Genomic DNA, 26,293 nt, shown 5'->3' with positions numbered 1-26,293 from the left:
TCTATCCATCACCAAGGATTACGTTTGTGCCTTGGTGCTTTTCGCTCTTCCCCTGTTGAGAGCCTCTATACAGAAGCGAATGTTCCATCCTTGTCTGATCGCCGTGATGCCCATTGCCTTCGCTACTATGTACGCTCTCACGATCTACACAATCCTTCCATTTATAGAATGGTCACCGATATTAGTAGACATTCTTTATTCGTTCGCCGCCCCTGTTTGCTCCGTCCCTTTTCTCTTCGCCTACATTCACTCTTGTCTTCCCTTCAGTTACCACCTTTATATGTTCATGTAGCATCTCACTTTTCCCTACCCCCCTGGGAAGTTCCAGCTGTTCAGGTCTGTTCTTTCTCACTCCCTTGCTCGAAAGCTCAACTGCCTACGGTGGCTTCCCGCTCTCTTTTTCTTGATCACTTCCACTCCCATTCTCATGCCACCACTGTGTACACAGATGGCTCTAAGTCTTCAGACGGCATCGGATTCGCAGCAGTGTTTCCGGACAGCGTCGTGCGGGGGCATTTACTATCTTCAGCTAGCATTTTTACTGCTGAACTGTATACCATTCTTGCAGCACTTATTCGTATTGCATCTATGCCTGTGTCATCATTTGTAGTAGTCTCAGACTCCCTTAGTGCTCTACAGGCTATACGAAAATTTGATACATCTCATCCCCTAGTTCTCCGTATCCAACTTTGGCTACGCCGTATCTCTACCAAACATAAAGATATTGTTTTTTGTTGGGTCCCTGGTCATGTCGACGTACAGGGCAATGAACAGGCAGACACTGCTGCGCGGTCAGCAGTACATGACCTACCAATTTCCTATCGAGGTGTTCCATTTCTGGACTATTTTGCTGCAATAGCTACCCACCTTCGCACCCGTTGGCAACAACGTTGGTCAACTCTGCTCGGTAACAAACTTCATTCTGTTAAACCGAGCATAGGTTACTGGCCGTCTTCTTGTCATCAGTGCCGAGGTTGGGAGACCACTCTCTCCCGCCTTCACATTGGCCACACTCGTCTTACTCATGGGTATCTCATGGAGAGGCACCCTGTTCCTCTCTGTGAGCAGTGTCAAGTTCCAGTATCGATTAGCCACATTCTGTTAGACTGCCCTCTCTATCAACGAGCACGCAGAATTTACCTCCAACGTCGTCTTCGTTCTACTACTCTCTCTTTACCTTCCCTTCTTGCTGATGGACCCTCCTTTAATCCTGACTCTCTCATTGACTTCTTGACAACGACTGATTTACTCCACAAACTCTGACGATACTTTTCGCACTCCCCTCAGCCCTTTCTAGTTCAGTCTCTTGCTGCCCTTTACCCTTTCACCATCCACTACCCCGCTGTTATCCGTAACCTATTACTCATCCATCTCCCTTTTGCCACCTGATGCCCTCGCTTTCTTCCTGCCCTGCAGCGCTGTATAGTCCTTGTGGCTTAGCGCTTCTTTTTTATTATAATAATAATAATATAAGTAGGAGTATGTTACAAATTCTTTACTAAAGGATAAAAGAACAATTAAGTAATCTGACACTTTATTTTTCTCCATTTAGTTTCTGCTTAATCAATTATTCATAGCCTTTATACAGTTTAAAAAACCAATGCACATATAATATCATGACAAACAAAATTTGAGGACAAAAATTTAAATCCTGCAAGACAATAGCTTTTAACCCCTTAACTGTCCAAACACATATCAATGTTGTTACCGCTAGCACTCCTAACGTAGATCAACGTTTTATTTTTCCTGCCTCCAAATTTGGCACAAGTGGCCGGAGATGCCTGGTCAGTATAGAATGAGTCTTAACACCTGGTGTGCACAGTATTAAAAAATCTGGGACCACTTAGTACCTTGTGGGAGCACCAGTTCAATTGAGTGCCAGCTACAGCAAACAGTGTGGCAAACACCAGGGATCCACTGATGTCATATTGTATTAACACTCCCCTTTTAAAAGGAAAGTGATGTTGACCCTGAGTTTAGTGGCTCTGAGATGGATACAATACAATTTTTATTTTTTTGCAAGTTTACATTGAGATTCTGTAGTTTCAATAATGAGTTGCAGTGCAAAGAGAGCCACTATCATGCCATGGCATTATGGGCACACTAAATTAACCCTTAAACGGTCCAAAGAGATCGACGTTCAAATTCGTAGTGCTACAAAAGTAGATCTACTTTTTTTACATATTTTCAAATATAACAAATGTAGATAAAAGTTTTTTACACGTTTTCAAATGTAAAACAAAAAAGAAGATCTACATTTTTTTTACATACTTTCAGATGTTGAAAAAACATATACATTTGGACCATTTAAGGGTTAATGACTTACAGACTACTTAATACTAGAGAAATTGTTGTGGCCACAAGTGGTCGAGGAAACATCAAAAACCTTGATAACGTGCAACATTTGTGCAACATCCTTTCAATTTTGATACCACTGGTAGTGTTATCCTGCCAGAATGTCCTATAAGCTCTGCCCTAAGTAAACAGAAACAATTCGGGAATATGTGTAATACATGTTCAGCAAACTGGCTGGCTGGCTGATTGACTTTGGCTGTCTCTATCTCCGTCTGTCTGTATCTATCTCTCTCCGTCTATCGCTGTCTATCCCTGTCTCACAAGTACACATATTCATAGTGTAAATTACCTAGGATAAACCAAAAAAATCCAACCAAAGTGCTTAACTGTGCTTGTAGATATAAGGCATAATAAGCATGACTGGCAAGTGATACACATTTTCACTCTGCATCATTGTGTAATACCTGTTGGTTCATGAGTGGCTCTTTCTCTGAGACAGAGAGAGACAAGCAGACAGAAAGACACATAAGAGACAGAGATAAACGGAGACAGAGTTAGACAGACATGGTAATGTGTAACAGTGAAAACAAATAAAGACAAGGCAGTGCATGATCATCAAATGTCACTTAACTGCTGCACTGTCAGCATTGGAGTGACACTCGTCTTACGCCATGCTTCAAGGAGTTTCATATAAATGTCAGCATGTCTAAAATACTGCTGGAACCTATAAGTACTATGTACAGTAGACAGTCATTTAACACGGTAGTTTCGTTCCTGAACACGCTGTGTTAGACAAACTGAAGAACTTACGAGGAAAATAGGGTTATGTTCCTGGGAGCCCCCCAAAAAGTCAAACAACTTTTTTTTAGACCTCCAGATCTTACAAAATAGAAGTGAATATGTAATTGTAGTACATTGTTGTGATATATTACTGCTTAAGACTACAAATGCAATAGTATTTCTTACCTTAAATTGTGGGTAATGGAGTTTGTGGATGATTGTGAACAGAGTGGATATGGATGGTGTGGCCCTACTGGGCTGAGGTGGATGGTTGTTGGTTGTCGGCAGAAGTGAATGGTAGAGGTTCTGGTACTGAAGTTGATAGTATTGGAGTGTGCATAAATTCTGTAATGGATCTCTGGGCTCTTTTACCCTGCAGTATATTATACAGCTGATGGTAAGGCATCATCAGCTGGTCTAGACCCTGTTTCCAAGCACTGCTTCTAAATTTGTTATTGTATAATTATACTATTACTATCAATAAATAATATCTACCTATCATGTTTATTCCAAAACATTAGGTATAACATAAATAACGTAGAAGCATGATCAAGATGCACAAATTAATAAAAACTGACATATAGAGAGGTATTGAAGGGTAGGCAGGGCTATGAGAGAGAGAAGGCATGAGCAGTCTCTCTCAGTAACTCATGGACCACCATGGCATGTGGAGGTGTGAGCTCACGGCACTATAAAATATTGTATAATAATACTATTACTATCAATAAGTTATCTACCTATCATATTTATTCCTGAATAATACTAAGTATAACATAACATAGAAACATGATAAAGAGGCACAAATTAACAAAAACTGACATTATATACAGAGGTACTGAAGGGTGAGCGGGGCTATGAAGAGGGACAAGGCGCGAGCAGTCTCTCTCAGTAACTCATGGACCACCATGGCATGTGGAGATGTGAGCTCATGGCACTATAAAATAAAATACTGTAAAATAACACTATTACTATCAATTAGTTATCTACCTATCATATTTATTCAAGAATAATATTAGGTATAACATAAATAACATAGAAGCATGATAAAGACACCTAAATTAATAAAAGTCTGACATTATAGAGAGGTACTGAAGGTTGGAGGGCGGGGAGGGATAAAAAAAAAAAGTGATCGCGACCATTACAGAAAATGTTATGCGCTATGTGGTAAACATACACTCTTTTTCAGTAAGTCAGTAAGTACTTCAGTCTGCCATGTGGGGGGTTGTATGCTGGAATTGGGTAAAATCACAAACTCTTAACGGATGGTAACTTATACTGAGAAGTCAAGTCATTCAGTCAAGTCAGTAAGTTATTCAGTCAAGTCAGTAAGTTATTCAGTCAAGTCAGTAAGTCATTCAGTTAAGTCAGTAAGTCATTCAGTCAAGTTAATAAGTTATTCAGTCAAGTCAGTGTGTCATTCAGTCAAGTCAGTGTGTCATTCAGTCAAGTCATTGAGTTACTCAGTCAAGTCAGTAAGTCATCCTCATTTCTGACATACAGATGTAAGCCATAGCTCCGTGTCTTCCTTTGCGGATGACACCCAGATCACCATGGCAGTGACCTCCATCAAAGACACTGCGAGACTCCAAGCGGACATCAACCAAATCTTCAAATGGGCCACTCAAAACAATATGAAGTTCAACAAGGAGAAATTTCAGCTACTCAGATATGGGAAACTTGAAGAAATAAAAAATGTGTCAGGGTATACAACAAATTCTAACTATACAATAGAGCGGAAAAGTAATGTGAAAGACCTGGGAGTGATAATGTCAGAGGATCTCGCCTTCAAAGACCACAACAATGTATCTACCTCATCTGCTAGGAAAATGATAGAATGGATAATGAGAACCTTCAAAACTAGGAATGCCAAGCCCATGATGATTCTCTTCAAATCGCTTGTGTTCTCTAGGCTTGAATACTGCTGTGCACTAACGGCCCCCTTCAAGGCTGGCAACATTGCAGACCTGGAGAGTGTACAAAGAACTTTCACAGCACACAAGTGCGATAAGGCACCTAAACTACTGGGAATGGTTGAAGGTCCTTGATCTGTATTCCCTGAATGCAGGCGAGAGAGATACATGATAATGTACACTTGGAAGGTCCTGGAGGAATTGGTACCAAACCTGCATACGAAAATCACTCCCTATGAAAGCAAAAGACTCGGCAGGAGATGCAACATTCCCCCGATGAAAAGCCACGAGTACACTGAGAGGCAACACAATAAGTGTCCTGGGCCCAAGACTGTTCAATTGCCTCCCAGCATACATAGGGGGATTACCAATAAACCTCCGGCTGTCTTCAAGAAGGCACTGGACAGGCACCTAAAGTCAGTACCTGACCAACCAGGTTGTGGTTTGTACGTAAGCTTGCGTGCAGCCAGCAGTAACAGCCTGGTTGATCAGACCCTGATCCACCATGAGGCCTGGTCTCAGACCGGGCCACAGGGGCGCTGACCCCCGAAACCCTCTCCAGGTAAACTCCAGATAAGTCAGTAAGTTACTCAGTCAAATCAGTGTATCATTCAGTCAAGTCAGTAAGTTATTCAGTCATGTCAGTAAGTTATTCAGTCAAGTCAGTAAGTTATTCAGTCAAGTCAGTAAGTTATTCAGTCAAGTCAATAAGTTATTCAGTCAAGTCAGTAAGTTATTCAGTCAAGTCAGTGTGTCATTCAGTCAAGTCATTAAGTCAGTTAAGTCAGTAAGTCATTCATTCAAGTCAATAAGTTATTCAGTCAAGTCAGTAAGTCATTCAGTCAAGTCAGTAAGTTATTCAGTCAAGTCAGTAAGTTATTCGCCTTGTTCTTTTTAAATGTACGAACTGACGCTTCATTAAGGCCATAGGCACTCACTATATCCACCACACGTGAGCCACTCTTAAGCTTATCTATTATCTCGGTTTTCTTCGTAATGCCTAGACTTGAACGCTTAAACATTTTCTTGTCACCTGCGAGAACACTTGTATGTTTACTGGGTACCATGACTGCTTGGCAGATTTAACAAATGGCAATCAAAATAAGAAAATATGTATATAAATAAACACAGCGAGAGTATCCTCATTGACTCAACAGTTTAACCCACACACCATCCCGCCTGGCAGGCGACCACACGCTCAAAATTTTTTCCCCTCCTGGAATTGTGTTAAACTAATTTTACAAAGTGTTAAACAAAAATATGCCACAATTCTTCAATCGTGCTATAACCAAAGCGTGCAAGACAAAACCATGTTAAACGACGGTCTGATGTATATATATCTAGACAATAGTACGTGACCAAGGCAGGTGAAAATGTTCACTTGTCAGTGTGTTTGTGACTTTGAGTACTATTTCAGTACCTAATATTAGTGTCAGAATAAACATTGGCTATGAAATTACAAGAACTACTACAAATTGTAATTATCAAAACAAAAATTATATAAATTAAAATAAAAACAAGAAAAAAAAGGTATATCAGCAAAATTTCTGCAAGCGGCAGGATTCCATGTTAGCATCCAGCGCCAACTTTGCAGTCTTATATCTCAGTAAGTACTGATCCTAGAATTTTTTTTATTTGGTCATGTTACACACACAAAATGGTTTTTTTTTTTTTTTTTTTTTTTTTTTTAATATTCGGAGCGCTGGGTGAAAGAACGTAGATGTATGTTTGGACAGTTAAGGGGTTAAGGTGACAAAAAAAATGTGGCCCAGATTGTGAACATATGCAAAACTTCTATCACATATTTGACTTTCCATCACATTCACCACATGCAAAATTGAAAAAATCTTGTGTCTATTATGGATTATTTCTTGGCAAAATATGGTGTAAATTGGTCATCATATATTTCTTAGTGAAAGCTTTGCCATACAGCAAATGGTTAATAAATTTGGCAATACTGATGAAATTCCAATATGGAATACATTTTGTGCAATCATGCAACAACCGTAAAAGTAAACATTTGAACAAAACAGCTAAATAAGTTCTTAATTTTAAATTCGTACTTGTTATATAAATACTATTTGTTAACTAAATGAACCAGCCTTGAGGAAAAAAAAATAATTTTCACTATTTATTCACAATGAAGTAATTGTCTCTGGATCCATTTTATAAGTTGTAAAGAATGCAAAACTTTCTTGAAAGTGTAGTTGTGACTTCTCACTTGGACAAAAGTTTGAAAACAGCTAAAATGAGGACCCTACTACAGTAAAGCCTTGATTTAAGAGACCTCCATGTAGCAGACTTTGGAAATCAGGGACAAAACCCACTGGATCACTCGAGTTGAAAACAATGGACAATATATGTTGGTTACAAAACTGTTATTGTTATGGTCACAAAACAATCTCATTATTATCCACTATAATCACCATTACCAATCACCTGCTTCTCTCTATTAGCCCATTAAATTGAGAATTTACTAACCACTTAAATTTTGTTTATCGTATTGTACCTGAATATACAAAATTCCTGAATAATAGAAGCCTCTCTAATAACACAGTAAATATTGTCTCTTGCCACATTCTCAGCAGAGTGGTGTATTGCTTGTTAAAATTTATTTAAACATTTGTGCTCACTAATATCAAACAAAAACCTCAATACCTGGGTTGTTTGCAGAATAACTTGTTTTTAATAATAAACAGGGAAATAACAAAAAAGTGAAGTGTACTACTGCTGGCAGCAGTGTACCTGGTGTTCGCAGCCTTCAAATGGCATCAATTTTATTTTAATCGGTGGTAAGCCCATAGGGGGGGTTATTTAGTGCCTGAGGAATGGGAGGCATTCAGGTTTGACCTAAAGGAGAATAAGTCCAGGTTCATGGATCAAGAGCTCCTCACAGGCATGAAGGTGCCTGCCATCAGACATCACAAGGCATCAAGGATTGATCACTTCAGGCTCCAGTTATGTTTGGTACTGCTACATAGTCAACTTGTTTGGTATGAGGCTGCATGTCAGTTTATTAATCAAATGTGTGCACAATATACTGCAGCATAAATCTGTGCTGCTGGAGTGAGTAAGGTAACATTTATGAAAGATTCAGGGTAACTGGTAAACCAGACTTGAGTCCTGGAAGTGGGAACTACAGTGCCTGCACTTTGAAGGAGGGATGGAGATATTGCAGTTTGAAGGAGTATCAGAACTGTAATGTCATCATGTCTGGCAAAACAATGATGGAGTGAGTGGTGATGAAAGTGTTTCTTCTTTTCCAGGTTACCCTATCTCAGTGGGAGACAGCCAATGAATCTTCTAAGTAACAGTATATAATTTCAATCCATTTGCTGAAGAACTATGAACTTGATACTGGTGAGGGGCTCTTGATCTGAGGAATTGTCCCATTACTCCAATTCCTTGAAACAAGCCTGAATGCCTTCCTTTTTGTTAGGTGAAGTGTTTCTCCATGAATAAGCTAAGAACTTTTTTGTTCAGAATGACAAAGATCAATAAACACTTTAACACTTGGTCTCTCAGAGAGTATAGGATTAACTTATTTATGTATGTTCTAATACACATACATATTAAAAAGATGTGAGTACACTTAATATTGTTTGTAACTGGCAGTGGCACATGGTGAGCTAAGCAAGGACCAACCTTGATTACTATTACTCTGATCATCCAACATGACCCAGTACAGGTCACCTAGTCCCTTAAACTTTATTCAGCCCTACTGGTTAAAGTCACAGCTTGATACATTCCAAATAACAAGAGTTAAACAACAAGCCATGAAGTATTAAAGTGGCAGGAATGAAATATTATACAGTGGACCCCCGGCTTACGATATTATTTCATTCCAGAAGTATGTTCAGGTGCCATTACTGAATGAATTTGTTCCCATAAGGAATGTTGTGAATTAGATTAGTCTATATCAGACCCCCAAACATACACGTACAAACGCACTTACATAAATACACTTACATAATTGGTAGCATTGGGAGCTGATCGTAAAACGGGGGTCCACTGTATTTGGCCAGAGGCTGATGAGTATAATACAGTTCTAACAAAGTTGGAGGCACATTTTACTTCACATAAAATATCTGCAAGTTAAAAAAAAAAAAATGGCAGAACTACCACCAAGGAATAAATAAAGGGGATGTGAATAAGGTGCTAAAAATATCTAACCAATAAAGAACTTTCAGCAAAGGATTGAAATTGTACAAATTCAGATTTAGAAGAGATATAAGAAAACAAAAGTTTGTTAAAAAGACAACAGTTGCAGATGCATGAAACTGCCAAGATGTGCAACTGCAGCAAATACTTTGGACAATTTAAAAAAAAAAAAAAAAAAAGAACAAGAGTGGGAATACTTGGGTTTGAAGACCTATCTAGCATTGTTCAATAGGCCTACTGCAAATACTGTTGAATAGTGTGGAACCCAAAAAACAAATCTGCTTAAGCAGACAGAATGTTAGGTGATTGTATTGTGGCAATGTTCCTCCCTCCAGGAACATTGTCAATCCATTATCAACAAAGATACAACGGGTATATATAAGTAGCAAAGTGAGAAGAGCTTAAGCACTGCAACAGGCTAACTGGTCCATGCTTAGGGGTAGGCTCATGGCAGTGGCAGAGGTGGTGATGGTGGTAGGGGTCGTTTTTGGCAGCGGAGGTGGGGTGGTGACAGCAGGGGCAGTGGCATTGGGGGACAACAGCAACAGTAATGGTGGAGGTAACTCTTAGTACTACAGCAGCATTGCTGTAAGACCCCAGTAGGTTTAGTGCTGAGTTTTGATTATAATAATAATCTTGGTACTACAAAGATGATGAAGCTGCTTTTATTCTATTTAATAGTATCTGAAATGGAAATTAAATTTGATTCAAGGCATTTTTGTCTGTGGAAATTGGGTTCTTTTCATAAGGCAGGTGTCATTAAATCTCATCAAATGGTTGGTGCAATTCTGGTGTTGTGCAGATGTGTTGTTCAAGTTATCATTTTTGTATGCATTGATGTGTTCATTGAGGCATATTTCTAAGTTTTGTGCTGTTTCACCGATGGATCCCTTGTCACAGTCTTCACAAGGGATTATGAAGGCTGTGACATTGAGTAGTTCAAGGTTCTTCACTTTGGTCCTGGTCAGGTCTTTGATGGATGTGCTGGTTGTGATGGCAACTCCAGTGTTTGCTTGTACGAGTACTGTAGAGACATTCAAGTCAACCTGACTGTTGGGAAGGATTATGATTTTTTTTTTTCCAGTGCTGTTAGTGTGTGGAGAATTGATGTAGAGGACTCTTTTCTTACAGCTCTTGATGAAAAAGGGAAGGGAAATGCAGCTTGGTCAACGTTTTGTTTATGTATGCATAATCCTTGTCAAGCAACTCTGGAATGCAAATTCGGTATACTCTCAGGAAAATCTGATGATACCTTATTTGGTCTTAGTATCCTGGCTGAAATAGAAGTGTGTGAGATCGCTTTTGTATGTAGGCTTCTTGTAAACTTAAAATTTTAGAGTGTTATCTACTTTGTGAATAAGGACTAGAAACGGTAACCTGTCATTTGGGTCTTCAGGTGTAAACTGGATAGCCAGTTCAACTGTACTGTGCCTCCTATGTAAATTCTGCATGTCAAAATGTTTGGGAGTTATTATAAGGACATCATCCACGTAACGTAACCACGTGACATTCATGGGGATGATGCTGGCAAAATGTTAAGCTTCTAGGAGCTATATATACAAGTTTGCAAAGATGGTGCTGATGGGAGAGCCCATTCCCATGCCATGTGTTTGTTTGAAGAGCCTGTTGTTGAAAGAGAAACAACTGAAGCTAACACAGACTGATCATGTCAACAAAATCTCTGGAAGGTTGTGGAAGATTAAGGTCCTGATTGACTTTACATCAGAGAAAGTCAATGGTATGTGTGGTGGGTACCTCTGTGAAAAAGAAAGTGACACCCTAAATTTCCAAGTTTACAGGAAGCCTACAAGCAAAAGTGATCTCACACACTTCTCTTCCAGTCAAGATACTAAGACCAAAGGAGGCATCATCAGATTTTTCCTAACAGCATACCAAAGTTGGAGCCCTGAGTTTCTGGAAGAGGAGTATACGCACATACCTTCATTATACAACTGAATGGTTATAACTATAACCATAATTTTTAAAGAGGTGGACTGATAAGCCAGCAGAAGGCCTCAGTCAGATGACCAAAAGCTCCATCAGCGGGGCATCATCTGACTAAGACCCGAGTCAGGAAACACTTGTCCTGTTTCCTGACGAACCTTACCTAACCTACATACTTTCACCGAGATATATTTTCCTTCCCTTTTCATCAAGATGGTAAGAAAATAGCCTTCCAAATCATCAGTTATCTATGCACTAACACCAACAAACAAAATTATAAAAATCCCAATAGCAAGGTTGCTTTGAATGTCTTCACAGTTCTCGCACAAGCCAACACTAGAGTTGCCATCACAACCTGTACATCCATCAAGGACCTGACCAGGACCAAAGTTAAGAACCTTGAACTAGTCAATACAGGGGGTTACACAATCCCTTGTGGAGGCTGTGACAAGGCATATGCCGGTGGAACAGCACAAAGCCTGGAAACGTGTCAGTGAACACATCAATGTTGACGTGTGTACAATACTAGAATTCCACCAATCGTTAGAGGTGATTTAACTCGTAAACGGTCCAAACATATATACGTATACGTTTTTTCAACATTTGAAAGTATGTAAAAAAAGTAGATCTTTTTGTTTTTTTTTACATTTGAAAATGTGTAAAAAACTTCTATCTGCTTTTTATTTTTTGTTATACAGTGGTCCCTCATTTTTCGTAATTAATTCGTTCCTGGAGCCGTTACTATAAACGAAATTTATGATTTGCGAATCAATTTTCCCCATAAGAAATAATGTAAATACAATTAATCCGTTCCTGACACCCAGAAGTATTAAAACAAAAAAATTTTTTACATGAAATATACATGTAGTACATAAACAATACAATGGGAAATGATGAATGAAACATTAACAGCGTAACACTTACCTTTATTGGAGATTCTTCTTAGTGTGTAGGAGACTGGAGGAGGAGAGAGATTGGATTGTTTACAGTTTGGAAGGGGAATCCCCTTCCAGCAACACCTCTGGTACCAATTCCTTCTCTGGGGTTGCTTCTCTTCTCTGTTTCTTAATGCCACTAGGACCACCTTGAGTGTCTCGCTAGTCCTGTCTCGCAAAGTAACTGTGGAGAGAGCTCTGTTTCTGGCGTCTCTTTAACACTTCCCTAAAATGGCCCAAGACTTTGTCACTCTACATATTTCTCACCTTCTTTACCACAGGCTTGGCACTAGGAGCTTCCTTTGGAGCCATGGCAGCTTAATACTTGCAAGCACTAAAATGAGTAGAATATTATGAAATATTTCGTAGGAGCACTTGAGGGGACCTTCACTCACTGGTAAACAATGCCAGACTGGCTGGGTAGGGAGGCCGCCCCGGCTCACACCGTGCATACGCGTCCCGGACGAACTACTATTCGCGAGTCAACCTATGAAAAGCGAGTCCATGTTTATACGAAAATACCCCTATGATTGGCGAAATTTACAATTGCCGAGAACTACGAAAAGCGAGGGACCACTGTATTTGAAAATATGTAAAAAAAAACGTAGATCTACTTTTGTAGCACTACACATGTGAACGTAGATATGTTTGGACCATTTACGGGTTAATGATGCATACCTTATGATCAAAGTACCCAATTTCTGCAGACAATACCTTGAATCATCTTTAATTGCCATTTCAGACAGATTAACAGCAGCTTCATCATCTCTGAAGTACAGTGGAACCTCAAATTTCGAACGTATCGCTTATCAAACTTCGAAAATCGACCACTTTTTTCGAACCAATTTTGTCCCCATTATCAAACTCGCCCCTTTTTTTAAACCAAATGGTACCGAACCTGTCCCCCAGCCTGCTCTGTCTGCGTCCCCGCGTAGGCGCCGTGAGCCAGTCTCATTTTGTTGATGGTTGAGTGAACATTAACATGCGGTCTCATTCAAACATTTTATGATTAATTCATTGTGTTTAGTGCTTGTGGGACTGTGAAATAAGCTACCATGGGCCCAAAGAAACTTGCTAGTGGTACCCCTGTGGTAAAGAAAGTGAGAAACACCATAGACGTGAAGAAGGAAACAATACAGAAGTATAAGAGTGGTGTGAAACTTGTTGAGCTTGCCAGGATGTATGGGAAAACAAGTCGACCATCGCTTCTATCCTGGCAAAGAAAGAAAGAACAAATCAAGGAAGCTGATGTTGCAGGTGTTAATATGCTAACCAAAAAAAGACCACAGACAATCGATCAGGTTGAGAAGTTGTTGCTGGTGTGGATCAAGGATAGAGAGATGGCAGGTGATAGTGTTTCAGAGACGATCATTTGTGAAAAGGCAAGGATGTTGCATGCCGATTCAAAGATTAAGGAGATTTGCGCCAAGTGGAATGATGTCCAAATGTTTGTGAAGAAGTACCACCCTGAGCAAGCTGAAACAAGCTATCTTTGCAACAAGTTCAGCAACAGAACCATGTCCCATTTTAGGGAAATCTTAAAGAGGTGCCAGAAACAGAGGACTGTGGACAGTTATTTTGTGAGACAGGGGTCCAGTGACTCTCAAGCTAGTCCTAGTGGCATTAAAAGACAGAGAAGGGAAGTAACCCCAGAGAGGGCTTTGACACCTGAAGTCCTTATGGGGGGGGGATTCCCCTTCCAAACACTAACCCCAACTCCCTCTCTCCTCCTCCCTATCTTCCAGATCCCATCACCAATCTTCAATAAAGGTAAGTAAAAATGTTATTTTATATGTTTATTTAAATTTATTAATACATAATTGTACACTATATTTGTTGTGTACGTATATGTAAAACTATAATTAATCTCTATAAAATGTATTTTTTTGTGAATATTTTTGGGTTTCTGGAATGGATTAATTGTATTTCCATTATTTCTTACGGGAAATATTGCTTCGCTTATCAAACTTTTCGAATTTAGAACTAGCTCCTGGAACGGATTAAGTTCGAAATTTGAGGTTCCACTGTATTAGTAAGAGTTTGTTTTTAAACAATAAATCCCATCATCACATAGCAACCAAAAGTTACCTCCACTACTGTTACTACTACTGTTACTGCTACTGCTACTGCTACTGCTACTACTACTACTACTACTACTACTACTACTACTACTACTACTACTACTACCACCACCACCACCACCATTACTACTACAGGTCGGCCATCACTAATCCGGCATCACTGGGACCTGTAGTGTGCCGGATTAGTGAGTTTGCTGGATTACAGTGGTTGGGTTAGAATACACTTAATTAACCTATCAATAGAGACTCTGCTACATCTTCCTCATTTTCATCACTGTCCTTGACAAATACTGTTTGACTCACGGGTGAGTATTCTTTATCAACAAGTGCAGTAAAATTTTGATATAACTGACTCCTAGGAAATAGGTTTCAGATATAACTGATAAAATATCTGGCCAGATTAATGTTGGATGCAACAAACTAAGTTCTTTGCACTGATATTTTGTCCATTAATGGTACTGTGTCCGGTGGGGTTCCTTACAATGGACAAAGTTTTTTGCATGAGATTTTGTCTATTATTGATAATGTGCGTGTCCCATGGGGTCTCCATATAATGGGCCACGTCCATTGACTGGGCATTTTGCTACAATGGATCTTTACTTCAATGAACACCTCCTCTACTGCAACCAGTGTCTTGTTTACCACTTTTCAGAGTCTGGCCTCCAGTTTGTAAAGTGAGAAGATAATTCTGCCACAGAATTACTTTCATAGTCATTCAATTCTAGTTTACTTTTTACAAAATGTATCACACATAATTTGTTTATTATTGCTATATATATTTCTGCCAACATGTTACATGTATCACAGACAAAGCATACTATATTTTATATTCTAACAATTTAAACACTAAACAGTCCATCAATAACTGAACAACACTGTTTGATAATAATTGTGAATGAAACTTGTAATTGTAATTGAAACTTGCCCAAGGTATTAAAATCGTCAACTCATTAAAAGCCTTTTACACACAATATATACTAACTCATGCTCGTACAGCCCTCTAAGAGGGAATACCAAATACAGTTCTGTACTTCACACAGTATTAACTTGTACATTAAATAATAAAAATAAACGAGCTCTAACATACCAAAAATGCCTAAGGGATTAAGCCCTCAAAAGTTGTGCATGAAAAGGTATTTCTAGACCTTCATTGTGAATTTGATGGAGATCTGTGATTATACTGATAGCCCTTAATAAAGGGTAAACCAGTACCTACTCTCTTTTGATAATCAAGGTATTTTTCACCAAAGAAATTTATAAGTGTGATTTCCTCAAAATTTATTCTTTCATTGAAGAAGCTCCAAGAAGCTAAAGTATAAGCAATAGAACATAATGGGTTAACAAGGATGAGCTGTGTGCCAACACTCCACCAAAACCATCCTACATAACTTGGATGTCTGAAGAGCTTGTAGGTACCCCAAGTAACAAGTTCATGATTTTCTTGTCTCTTTGTTTGAACAATGTGATTGAAATTGGTTTTGGCAGTGAGCATGGCAGACTTTCTTATAATCTCACCCCAAAGACAGATTATAATTCCAATAGCACTAACATACCAAACTTTCTTCATGTCTGGTAGCAACCATCTCTCCACGAAAAATTCTGTCCAACTGGCAACTGCTGCAATGCCATATGCCCAACTATGGTTCAAGAGGTAAGAGTCTAGGCTGAGGGTTCGGGGATTACCAATGGCAGTTGTCAGGTACTCTGAATAGTGGAAAAATGTTAAGACTACCATGTACCAACCAAACACACGGTATGAAGCCTCGCACAGAGTAGTAACTATGATGCCAACACCACATGCTGATCCCAAGAAACAGCCTCGCACAGCCACCTGAAAGACATGATTACCCACATTAGTCATTACTCTGGTTATACTTGGATATCTCCATGTAAATGGGATAACTGAAGGTTTTCCTTTTCTTTTTATTCATGTCATTTGCTATGAGCATCCATTGATAAAAAGTAAAGCTACGAGAAGCAATACGAAGCGTGATTAACTCTTTAACTGTCCAAACATTGATCTATGTTTTACTGATAGCACTCCAAATATTTTGAAAAAAAAAAATTAAAACAAGAGGGCAATTTTCTGTGTAATAAGACCAAAAAAAAAAAAAAAAAATAATGCCAGTACAGTGGACCCCCGCATAGCGACTTTAATCCGTGCAAGAGGGCCGATTGTTATGCGAAATGTTCGGTATGCGAATGAATTTTCCCCATAAGAAATAATGGAAATCAAATTAATCCGTGCAAGACACCCAAAAGTATGAAAAAAAAAATTTTACCACATGAAATATACATTTTCCTACACACAAAGAGAAGGATACATGCACAATAGTAGAGTAGTACATGCACAATATATACTGTGCATGTACTACTCTACTAAATGAAGAATAAATGACACTTACCTTTATTGAAGATGCAGCAATGACTGATGAGACACTGTGTCCTGGGAGTGCCTTTTCCTCCTGAGTACTGTAGGTCCTGTTTGGCATTTTCTTCCAGAACAGGCCTTATCACACTGTGTATGCCACTACGATTCTTAAATCTCTCAAACCAACCTTTGCTGGCTTTAAATTCACCAATATGAGCACTAGTTCCAGGCATTTTTCCCTGTTCACCTGGGTGTTAGTCGACTGGTGTGGGTTGCATCCTGGGAGACAAGATTAAGGACCCCAATGGAAATAAGTTAGACAGTCTTCGATGACACTGACTTTTTTGGGTTATCCTGGGTGGCAAATCCTCTGGGGTTAATTGTTTCTTGGTATTCTCAATAAGCCACACCAACAACGGTGCTACAGCAGCAGCAGCAGCTGACGGTGGTACAGCAGCAACAGACGATGCTACAGCAGCAACAGACGATGCTACAGCAGCAGCAGACGATGCTACAGCAGCACCAGACGATGCTACAGCAGCAGCAGACGATGCTACAGCAGCAGCAGACGATGCTACAGCAGCAGCAGACGATGCCACAGCAGCAGCAGACGATGCTACAGCAGCAGCAGATGATGCTACAGCAGCAGCAGCAGCTGACGGTGGTACAACAGCAGCAGCAGCTGACAGTGCAGCAGCAGCTGACAGTGCAGCAGCAGCTGACGGTGGTACAGCAGCAGCTGTACCACCAATAGTAGCGATGGTTGATTGGGGTTTATTATACAACCTGGCCAGCTCGGAGACACGCACTCCACTTTCATACTTATCAATGATCTTTTTCTTCATCTCTATAGTAATTCTCACCCTTATTGCTGTAGGGTTGGCACTAGAAGCTTTCTTGGGGCCCATGGTCACTTATTTTCCAGAAAAAATCACCAAAAACACTGTAATAATACGAAATGTTCCGATTGTATGCTTGGATGTTACCGCGGAGGCTGGCTGGTAAACAATGCCACCGGCGGAACATGTGAGCGTGGCTCAGGCCGCACATTGGACGCGTCTCGGACGAAGAGCGGTGAGCGGGTTTTTGGGCGGTATGCGAGGCAAAATTTTTGCGAAAAAAGCGAGCGGTATGCGGATTGTACGGTATGCGATGCGTGCGGTATGCGGGGGTCCACTGTAATACATTTTTTTGGTGCTTGTTTATTGAGTGCGACTACTAAATAAGCCACCATGGGGCCAAAGAAAGTTCCGAGTGCCAGCTCTTTGATAAAGAAGGTGAGAAACATGATAGAATTCAAGAAAGAACTGGTAGGAAAGCATGAAAGTGGTGTACGTGTGGTCAATCTCGCCAGGATGTAGGGGAAGTTTTCATCAACGATCAGTTCCATCCTGGCGAAGAAAAAAGAAATCAAGGAATCTGATGTTGCAAAAGAAGTAAATGTGCTAACAAAACAGAGATCACAAACAATCGAAGATGTTGAGAAGTTGTTGGTGTGGATCAACGAAAAACAGCTAGTGGGAGATAGTGTTGTGGAGGCGATAATTTTCAAAAATGCAAGGCAAATGCATGCTGATCTCGTAAAGAAAATGCCTGGAACAAGTGCTGCTGTTAGTGAATTTAACCCTATGACTGTCGCAACCCCAACTCCTGAGGTGTCTCCTGGTGTCGCAAAATATTTGAAAAAAAAAAAAAAAATTTTCCTATGAAATGATAAGTGAATCTTTCCCCAATGGTAACAACACCAAAAGTACGAAATTTGATGGAAAACTTATGGAATTACGCTCTCGCAAAGTTAGCAACCTCAGTGATATTTACGAATCGGCGATTTCGCCCACTTTGAGCCCTATTTTCGGCTAATTTCATTGTTCCAGTCAACCAAACTCATAATTATTTCTTTAGAACTCCATTTGTTCTATCGATTGAGTACAAGAAACTGCCCATTTACCGATTTCAGCTACCCAATAAAGTGGTCAGAAATTGGCAATTTGGCCAATTTCACACAAATTAAAAAATATGCCAATTTCAAAACAGGGTCCAGAAAAAACAATGCAGATATTCCACGTCTCCAGGCCCCTCTGATATTACTCTTGCTTTCTATTTTGAATTTTTATTCACACAAAAAATAGAAGATTTACTGTTATGCAGACTACTGCAATATTGTAATATTTTTTTTTTTTATCACACTGGCCGATTCCCACCAAGGCAGGGTGGCCCGAAAAAGAAAAACTTTCACCATCATTCACTCCATCACTGTCTTACCAGAAGGGTGCTTTACACTACAGTTTTTAAACTGCAACATTAACACCCCTCCTTCAGAGTGCAGGCACTGTACTTCCCATCTCCAGGACTCAAGTCCGGCCTGCCGGTTTCCCTGAACCCCTTCATAAATGTTACTTTGCTCACACTCCAACAGCACATCAAGTATTAAAAACCATTTGTCTCTATTCACTCCTATCAAACACACTCACACATGCCTGCTAGAAGTCCAAGCCCCTCGAATACAAAACCTCCTTTACCCCCTCCCTCCAACCTTTCCTACGCCGACCCCTACCCCGCCTTCCTTCCACTACAGACTGATACACTCTTGAAGTCATTCTGTTTCGCTCCATTCTCTCTACATGTCCGAACCACCTCAACAACCCTTCCTCAGCCCTCTGGACAACAGTTTTGGTAATCCCACACCTCCTCCTAACTTCCAAACTACGAATTGTCTGCATTATATTCACACCACACATTGCCCTCAGACATGACATCTCCACTGCCTCCAGCCTTCTCCTCGCTGCAACATTCATCACCCATGCTTCACACCCATATAAGAGCGCTGGTAAAACTATACTCTCATACATTCCCCTCTTTGCCTCCAAGGGCAAAGTTCTTTGTCTCCACAGACTCCTAAGTGCACCACTCACCCTTTTCCCCTCATCAATTCTATGATTCACCTCATCTTTCATAGACCCATCCGCTGACACGTCCACTCCCAAATATCTGAATACATTCACCTCCTCCATACTCTCTCCCTCCAATCTGATATCCAATCTTTCATCACCTAATCTTTTTGTTATCCTCATAACCTTACTCTTTCCTGTATTCACTTTTAATTTTCTTCTTTTGCACACCCTACCAAATTCATCCACCAATCTCTGCAACTTCTCTTCAGAATCTCCCAAGAGCACAGTGTCATCAGCAAAGAGCAACTGTGACAACTCCCACTTTATGTGTGATTCTTTATCTTTTAACTCCACACCTCTTGCCAAGACCCTCGCATTTACTTCTCTTACAACCCCATCTATAAATATATTAAACAACCATGGTGACATCACACATCGTTGTCTAAGGCCTACTTTTAGTGGGAAATAATTTCCCTCTTTCCTACATACTCTAACTTGAGCCTCACTATCCTCGTAAAAACTCTTCACTGCTTTCAGTAACCTACTTCCTACACCATACACCTGCAACATCTGCCACATTGCCCCCCTATCTACCCTGTCATACGCCTTTTCCAAATCCATAAATGCCACAAAGACCTCTTTAGCCTTATCTAAATACTGTTCACTTATATGTTTCACTGTAAACACCTGGTCCACACACCCCCTACCTTTCCTAAAGCCTCCTTGTTCATCTGCTATCCTATTCTCCGTCTTACTCTTAATTCTTTCAATAATAACTCTACCATACACTTTCCCAGGTATACTCAACACACTTATCCCCCTATAATTTTTGCACTGTCTTTTGTCCCCTTTGCCTTTATACAAAGGAACTATGCATGCTCTCTGCCAATCCCTAGGTACCTTACCCTCTTCCATACATTTATTAAATAATTGCACCCACTCCAAAACTATATCCCCACCTGCTTTTAACATTTCTATCTTTATCCCATTAATCCCGGCTGCCTTACCCCCTTTCATTTTACCTACTACCTCACGAACTTCCCCCACACTCACAAGTGGCTCTTCCTCACTCCTACAAGATGTTATTCCTCCTTGCCTTATACACGAAATCACAGCTTCCCTATCTTCATCAGCATTTAACAATTCCTCAAAATATTCCCTCCATCTTCCCAATACCTCTAACTCTCCTCTCCTATTTTTAACTGACAAATCCATTTGTTCTCTAGGCTTCCATAACTTGTTAATCTCACTCCAAAACTTTTTCTTATTTTCAACAAAATTTGTTGATAACATCTCACCCACTCTCTCATTTGCTCTCTTTTTACATTGCTTCACCACTCTCTTAACCTCTCTCTTTTTCTCCATATACTCTTCCCTCCTTGCATCACTTCTACTTTGTAAAAACTTCTCATATGCTAACTTTTTCTCCCTTACTACTCTCTTTACATCATCATTCCACCAATCGCTCCTCTTCCCTCCTGCACCCACTTTCCTGTAACCACAAACTTCTGCTGAACACTCTAACACTACATTTTTAAACCTACCCCATACCTCTTCGACCCCATTGCCTATGCTCTCATTAGCCCATCTATCCTCCAATAGCTGTTTATATCTTACCCTAACTGCCTCCTCTTTTAGTTTACAAACCTTCACCTCTCTCTTCCTTGATGCTTCTATTCTCCTTGTATCCCATCTACCTTTTACTCTCAGTGTAGCTACAACTAGAAAGTGATCTGATATATCTGTGGCCCCTCTATAAACATGTACATCCTGAAGTCTACTCAACAGTCTTTTATCTACCAATACATAATCCAACAAACTACTGTCATTTCGCCCTACATCATATCTTGTATACTTATTTATCCTCTTTTTCTTAAAATATGTATTACCTATAACTAAACCCCTTTCTATACAAAGTTCAATCAAAGGGCTCCCATTATCATTTACACCTGGCACCCCAAACTTACCAACCACACCCTCTCTAAAAGTTTCTCCTACTTTAGCATTCAGGTCCCCTACCACAATTACTCTCTCACTTGGTTCAAAGGCTCCTATACATTCACTTAACATCTCCCAAAATCTCTCTCTCTCCTCTGCATTCCTCTCTTCTCCAGGTGCATACACGCTTATTATGACCCACTTTTCACATCCAACCTTTACTTTATTCCACATAATTCTTGAATTTACACATTCATATTCTCTTTTCTCCTTCCATAACTGGTCCTTCAACATTACTGCTACCCCTTCCTTTGCTCTAACTCTCTCAGATACTCCAGATTTAATCCCATTTATTTCCCCCCACCGAAACTCCCCTACCCCCTTCAGCTTTGTTTCGCTTAGGGCCAGGACATCCAACTTCTTTTCATTCATAACATCAGCAATCATCTGTTTCTTGTTATCCGCACTACATCCACGCACATTCAAGCATCCCAGTTTTATAAAGTTTTTCTTCTTCTCTTTTTTAGTAAATGTCTACAGGAGAAGGGGTTACTAGCCCATTGCTCCCGGCATTTTAGTCGCCTCATACGACATGCATGGCTTACGGAAGAAAGATTCTTTTCCACTTCCCCATGGACAATAGAAGAAATAAAGAACAAGAGCTATTTAGAAAAAGGAGAAAAACCTAGATGTATGTACAGTGGACCCCCGCATAACGATTACCTCCGAATGCGACCAATTATGTAAGTGTATTTATGTAAGTGCGTTTGTATTTGTATGTTTGGGGGTCTGAAATGGACTAATCTACTTCACAATATTCCTTATGGGAATAAATTTGGTCAGTACTGGCACCTGAACATACTTATGGAGTGAAAAAATATCGTTAACCGGGGGTCCACTGTATATATATATGCATGTGCGTGTCTGTGAAGTGTGACCAAAGTGTAAGTAGGAGTAGCAAGATATCCCTGTTATCTAGCGTGTTTATGAGACAGAAAAAGAAAAGCAGCAATCCTACCATCATGCAAAACAGTTACAGGGTTTCACAGCCATCTGGCAGGACGGTAGTACTTCCCTGGGTGGTTGCTGTCTACCAACCTACTACCTAAATAAATAACATTGACCCATTCATGACTGCATATTAGAATGGCTAGCTGGACATTTATTAGACAATGACATCATTTGTTTACTCTTGAACATTGGCAAAAATCAAACATTTTCCCTACTTTGAGCTCCATTTCAAGGTCCTTTTCATAGGAAAACCAATCAAAATCACCTATGTATTTCTATAATATGTTTTCCATTCTATCAAATGTGACTATGAAAATGAGAATATAACCATAAAAACTATACAAAAAAAAAGTCAAAATCGGCGTTTTAATCCAAAAACACGGTCCGAGTTTTTTTTCTTATTATGCACTGCGTGCTGCAGGATTTTTTTTATATGGTGCACATTGATCACACAGACCCAATCTCTCACATGTGGGCCTACCAGCTTTCTCCTGCTTGATTTGAAGCCGCTACAATTATTGAGTATACAGTGGAACCTCTACTTGCGAGCACATCCATGTGCGAGTTTTTCCAAATACGAGCAGTCGATGGGCCAATTTTTTACTTCCGTACACGAGCAAAATTTCCATAAGCGAGCAGACCTCAAGGCAGGTTCCTTGACGCTGGTGAGGGGCTCTTCCTCTTGATCTAGGGAATTGTATCCCATTTATTTGTTGGACTATCTTACTGAAACTTGGGCAATGTATGATAGATAGATGCTTCTTAATGTACACCAAAAATGAAAGAAATCTAAGCATAAATAATGGAGTTCACTTCTCAGCAATTAGCCACCCCTTAGCGGTATTTTCGTATGGTTTTCATGGTTGTATTCTCGTTTTTTTGGTCTCATTTGATAGAATTTAAGATATATTACAGAAATAGATATGATTTTGATTGCTTTCACGATGAAAAGTACCTTGAAATTGAGTTCAACATAGGAGAAATGTTCGAAAGGTTTTGGCTATGTTCAAGAGTAAACAATATGCAGTCGTGAATGGGTTGACATTATTTATACAATTATTGCAAGAAGGCATAAAAGTAAATCTTATATTTTTTGTGTGAATAAAAATTACAAATTATTTATACTGTAATAATAATATGTAATAATAATAATATGTATAATAATAATAATATGTATAATAATAATAGTATAACATAATACAATAATAATAATAATAATAATATAATACATATAATAATAAAACATATATAATAATAATGTACTACATAATAATAATAGACGGCTTCAAAAGGCCGTCACTCGATGGCAGTGTTTCCCACAACGAAGAGGGAGGGGTTGTGACTGCCTCCACCTGTTAAATAATAACATATTTTATTCATTCTAGACTATATATCAGGTTTCTATGTTATTTATATTATTTATTATTTCATATTAGATGAACTGTGATAGATAAATAAGCTGTAGAGTTGATATTAGCGAAATTATTGAAGTACAGAATTCCATTGGAATGGATTAATTGCATTTCATTTAATTTAAAGGAGGAAAATTGACTCTGCAAATGAGCAAATCCAGTTGCGAGCAAGGTCATGGAATGGATTAAACTCGCAAGTAGAGGTTCCACTGTATATATGTCAAACACATTGGCTCGTAAGACGTATATACATGTATATACGACTGAAACAGTCAAAGGATTAAGGCCAGCAGAGGCTGGTTGAACAAATTCAAGAAGAGATCTGGCAAACACAGTGTGTTAAGCATGGCGAGGGTGCAAGTTCGGACAAACATGCAGCCGAAGAATTAGTTGATGAATTTAGGGTGTACATAGAGGCTGAAGGATTCCTCCCCAACAAGTTTTCAATTGTGATGAAACAGGCCTCTTTTGGAAGAAAATGCCAAAGAGGACCTACTTCACACAGAAGGAAAAGGCACTGCCAGGACACAAACCTATGAAGGATATGCTAACTCTCTTGTTCTATGGTAACACTAGTGGGGATTTCAAAGTGAAGCCTTTACTGGTGTATCACTCTGAAAATCCCCGAATGTTAAAAAAAAAATGTCATCAAGAGTAAATTGTGTGTGATGTGGAAGGCTAACAATAAGGCATGGGTCACGAGGCAAATTTTCACTGAGTGGGTCAATGAAGTGTTTGGCCTGAGTGTGAAGAAATACCTCCTGGAAAATAAACTGCCACTCAAGTGCCTCCTGGTAATGGACAATGCTCCTGCTCAACCTCCAGACTTGGAAGATCAATTGTTGGAGTAGTTTAGTTTCATCACAGCAAAGTTCTTGCCCCCTAAATCACTCCTCTCATCCAGCCCATGGACCAGCAGATCATTTCAAACTTCAAACTTCAAAAGTCAGGTGGGGCGAGCCATATAGCGAGTTTTGGTCATATTTTGAAATGTCCATATTAGCAGAATGCCGTAAAGTGAAATGCAGTAAAGCGGGGCCCTACTGTATGCATTTTACTTTTTTATTTTTTTAAAGCACAGTTCTAATGCTAACTTAATATGATAACAATAATAATAAGTTTATTTCTTTGTAATGGCTACAATGTGTAATTACAATTTTGATCTGCTAAGGACAAAGATAGCCACTATCATGCCGAGGCATTTCAGGCAAACTAATCCTAATACATAGTAACTAATTAAAACTAGATAAGATAATAGTACATAGTAATTATACTTAAAACTAAACATAGAATAGTGGTTAGCTGTTTTACAACCTTATTTGAACTTAGTACAAAATCTAACTTACAAGTAATGGTGCAAGTGGTAATATTATATGGAATGGCAGAATTAAAAGCCAGGTGGTCACACAATAAAACTAGTTTGGTTGATTTCGTTAATATTGTGAGATAAGATGAGTTTTTAGCAAAGTCCTAAATTTATAAGCTGTCTGGGGGATCCTTGACCTGTTCCGGTAGTGAGTTCCAGATCTTCGGGCCTTTTATGTGCATAGCGTTCTTGCATAGTGAGAGTCTTACTCGAGGGATGTTGAAAAGTGCCTTATGCCTTGTATTGTGACTGTGCATTCTGTTGTAACTGTCAAGTAGTTGTTTTAGGGGAGGGTTTACAGTGGAGTTTAAAGTTCTGTATATGTAGTAGGCACAATAATAAGAATGTATGTCTTGTATATTTAGCAAGCTGAGTCTTTTGAAAAGTGGTGGGGTGTGCTGTCTAGCACAGGAGCTGGTTATCACCCGCACAGCAGCTTTTTGTTGGATTATTAAAGGTCTAAGGTGGTTGGCAGTGGTTGAGCCCCTGGCACAAAATACCATAGGTGAGGTAAGGATAGATTAGAGAGTGGTACAGGGTAAGGAGAGCCGTTTGTGATACATAGTATCGTATCTTGGAAAGGATTCCTACTGATTTGGAAATTTTCTTGGCTATGAGATGGGTATGGGACTGAAATTTAAGATTACAGACAAGGAGAAGACCTAGAAATTTGCCCTCCATGTGTCTTGATATAGGGGAACCATTTAACAGCATGTTGAGTTGAATATTTGAGGCTCTGTTGCCAAACAGCATGAAGTATGATTTATCTATGCTGAGAGTGAGTTTGTTGGTCATCATCCAAGTATATATCTTTAGCAGTTCATTGTTTACAGTGTTGCCAAGCACAGCTGGGTCTGAATGGGAGTAGACATATGTAGTGTCATCTGCAAATAGAACTGGTTTAAGGAGTTGGGATGCATTGTGGAGATCACTGATGTAGATGAGAAAGAGGGCTGGGCCTAGGACACTACCTTGGGGTACTCCTACAGCTACAGGTTGGATAGTGGAGTTGACTCCATTTGCATGTACATACTGGTGTCTGTCGTTAAGATAGGATTTTAGGTAGTCAAGAGAATGTCCTTTTATGCCGTAATGATTCAGTTTGAGATACAAGAGATTGTGGTCAACTGTGTCAAAAGCTTTTCTCAGGTCGAAAAAAAGAGCCTCAGGGGATATTCATTTTTATCAAGAGCTGTGT

General features: G+C 39.5%; 1 protein-coding gene across 1 annotated transcript in view; it reads right to left on the bottom strand.

Moving 5' to 3' along the window:
• Window positions 1–4,265: 4,265 nt before the first annotated feature.
• Window positions 4,266–26,293, bottom strand: part of Icmt (isoprenylcysteine carboxylmethyltransferase ste14) — a 58,798-nt gene continuing 36,770 nt past the window's right edge. The window contains exon 2 of the mRNA XM_070084985.1: window positions 4,266–15,937. Coding sequence (XP_069941086.1) covers window positions 15,254–15,937 — 684 coding nt within the window. The 3' untranslated portion in view covers window positions 4,266–15,253. The remainder of the gene's footprint in view (window positions 15,938–26,293) is intronic.

The sequence above is a fragment of the Cherax quadricarinatus genome, chromosome 14 (assembly GCF_038502225.1).
Source record: "Cherax quadricarinatus isolate ZL_2023a chromosome 14, ASM3850222v1, whole genome shotgun sequence".
NCBI lineage: Eukaryota > Metazoa > Arthropoda > Malacostraca > Decapoda > Parastacidae > Cherax > Cherax quadricarinatus.
The sequence above is the reverse complement of the archived record's forward strand: the minus strand, read 5'-3'. Positions and strand labels throughout refer to the sequence as shown.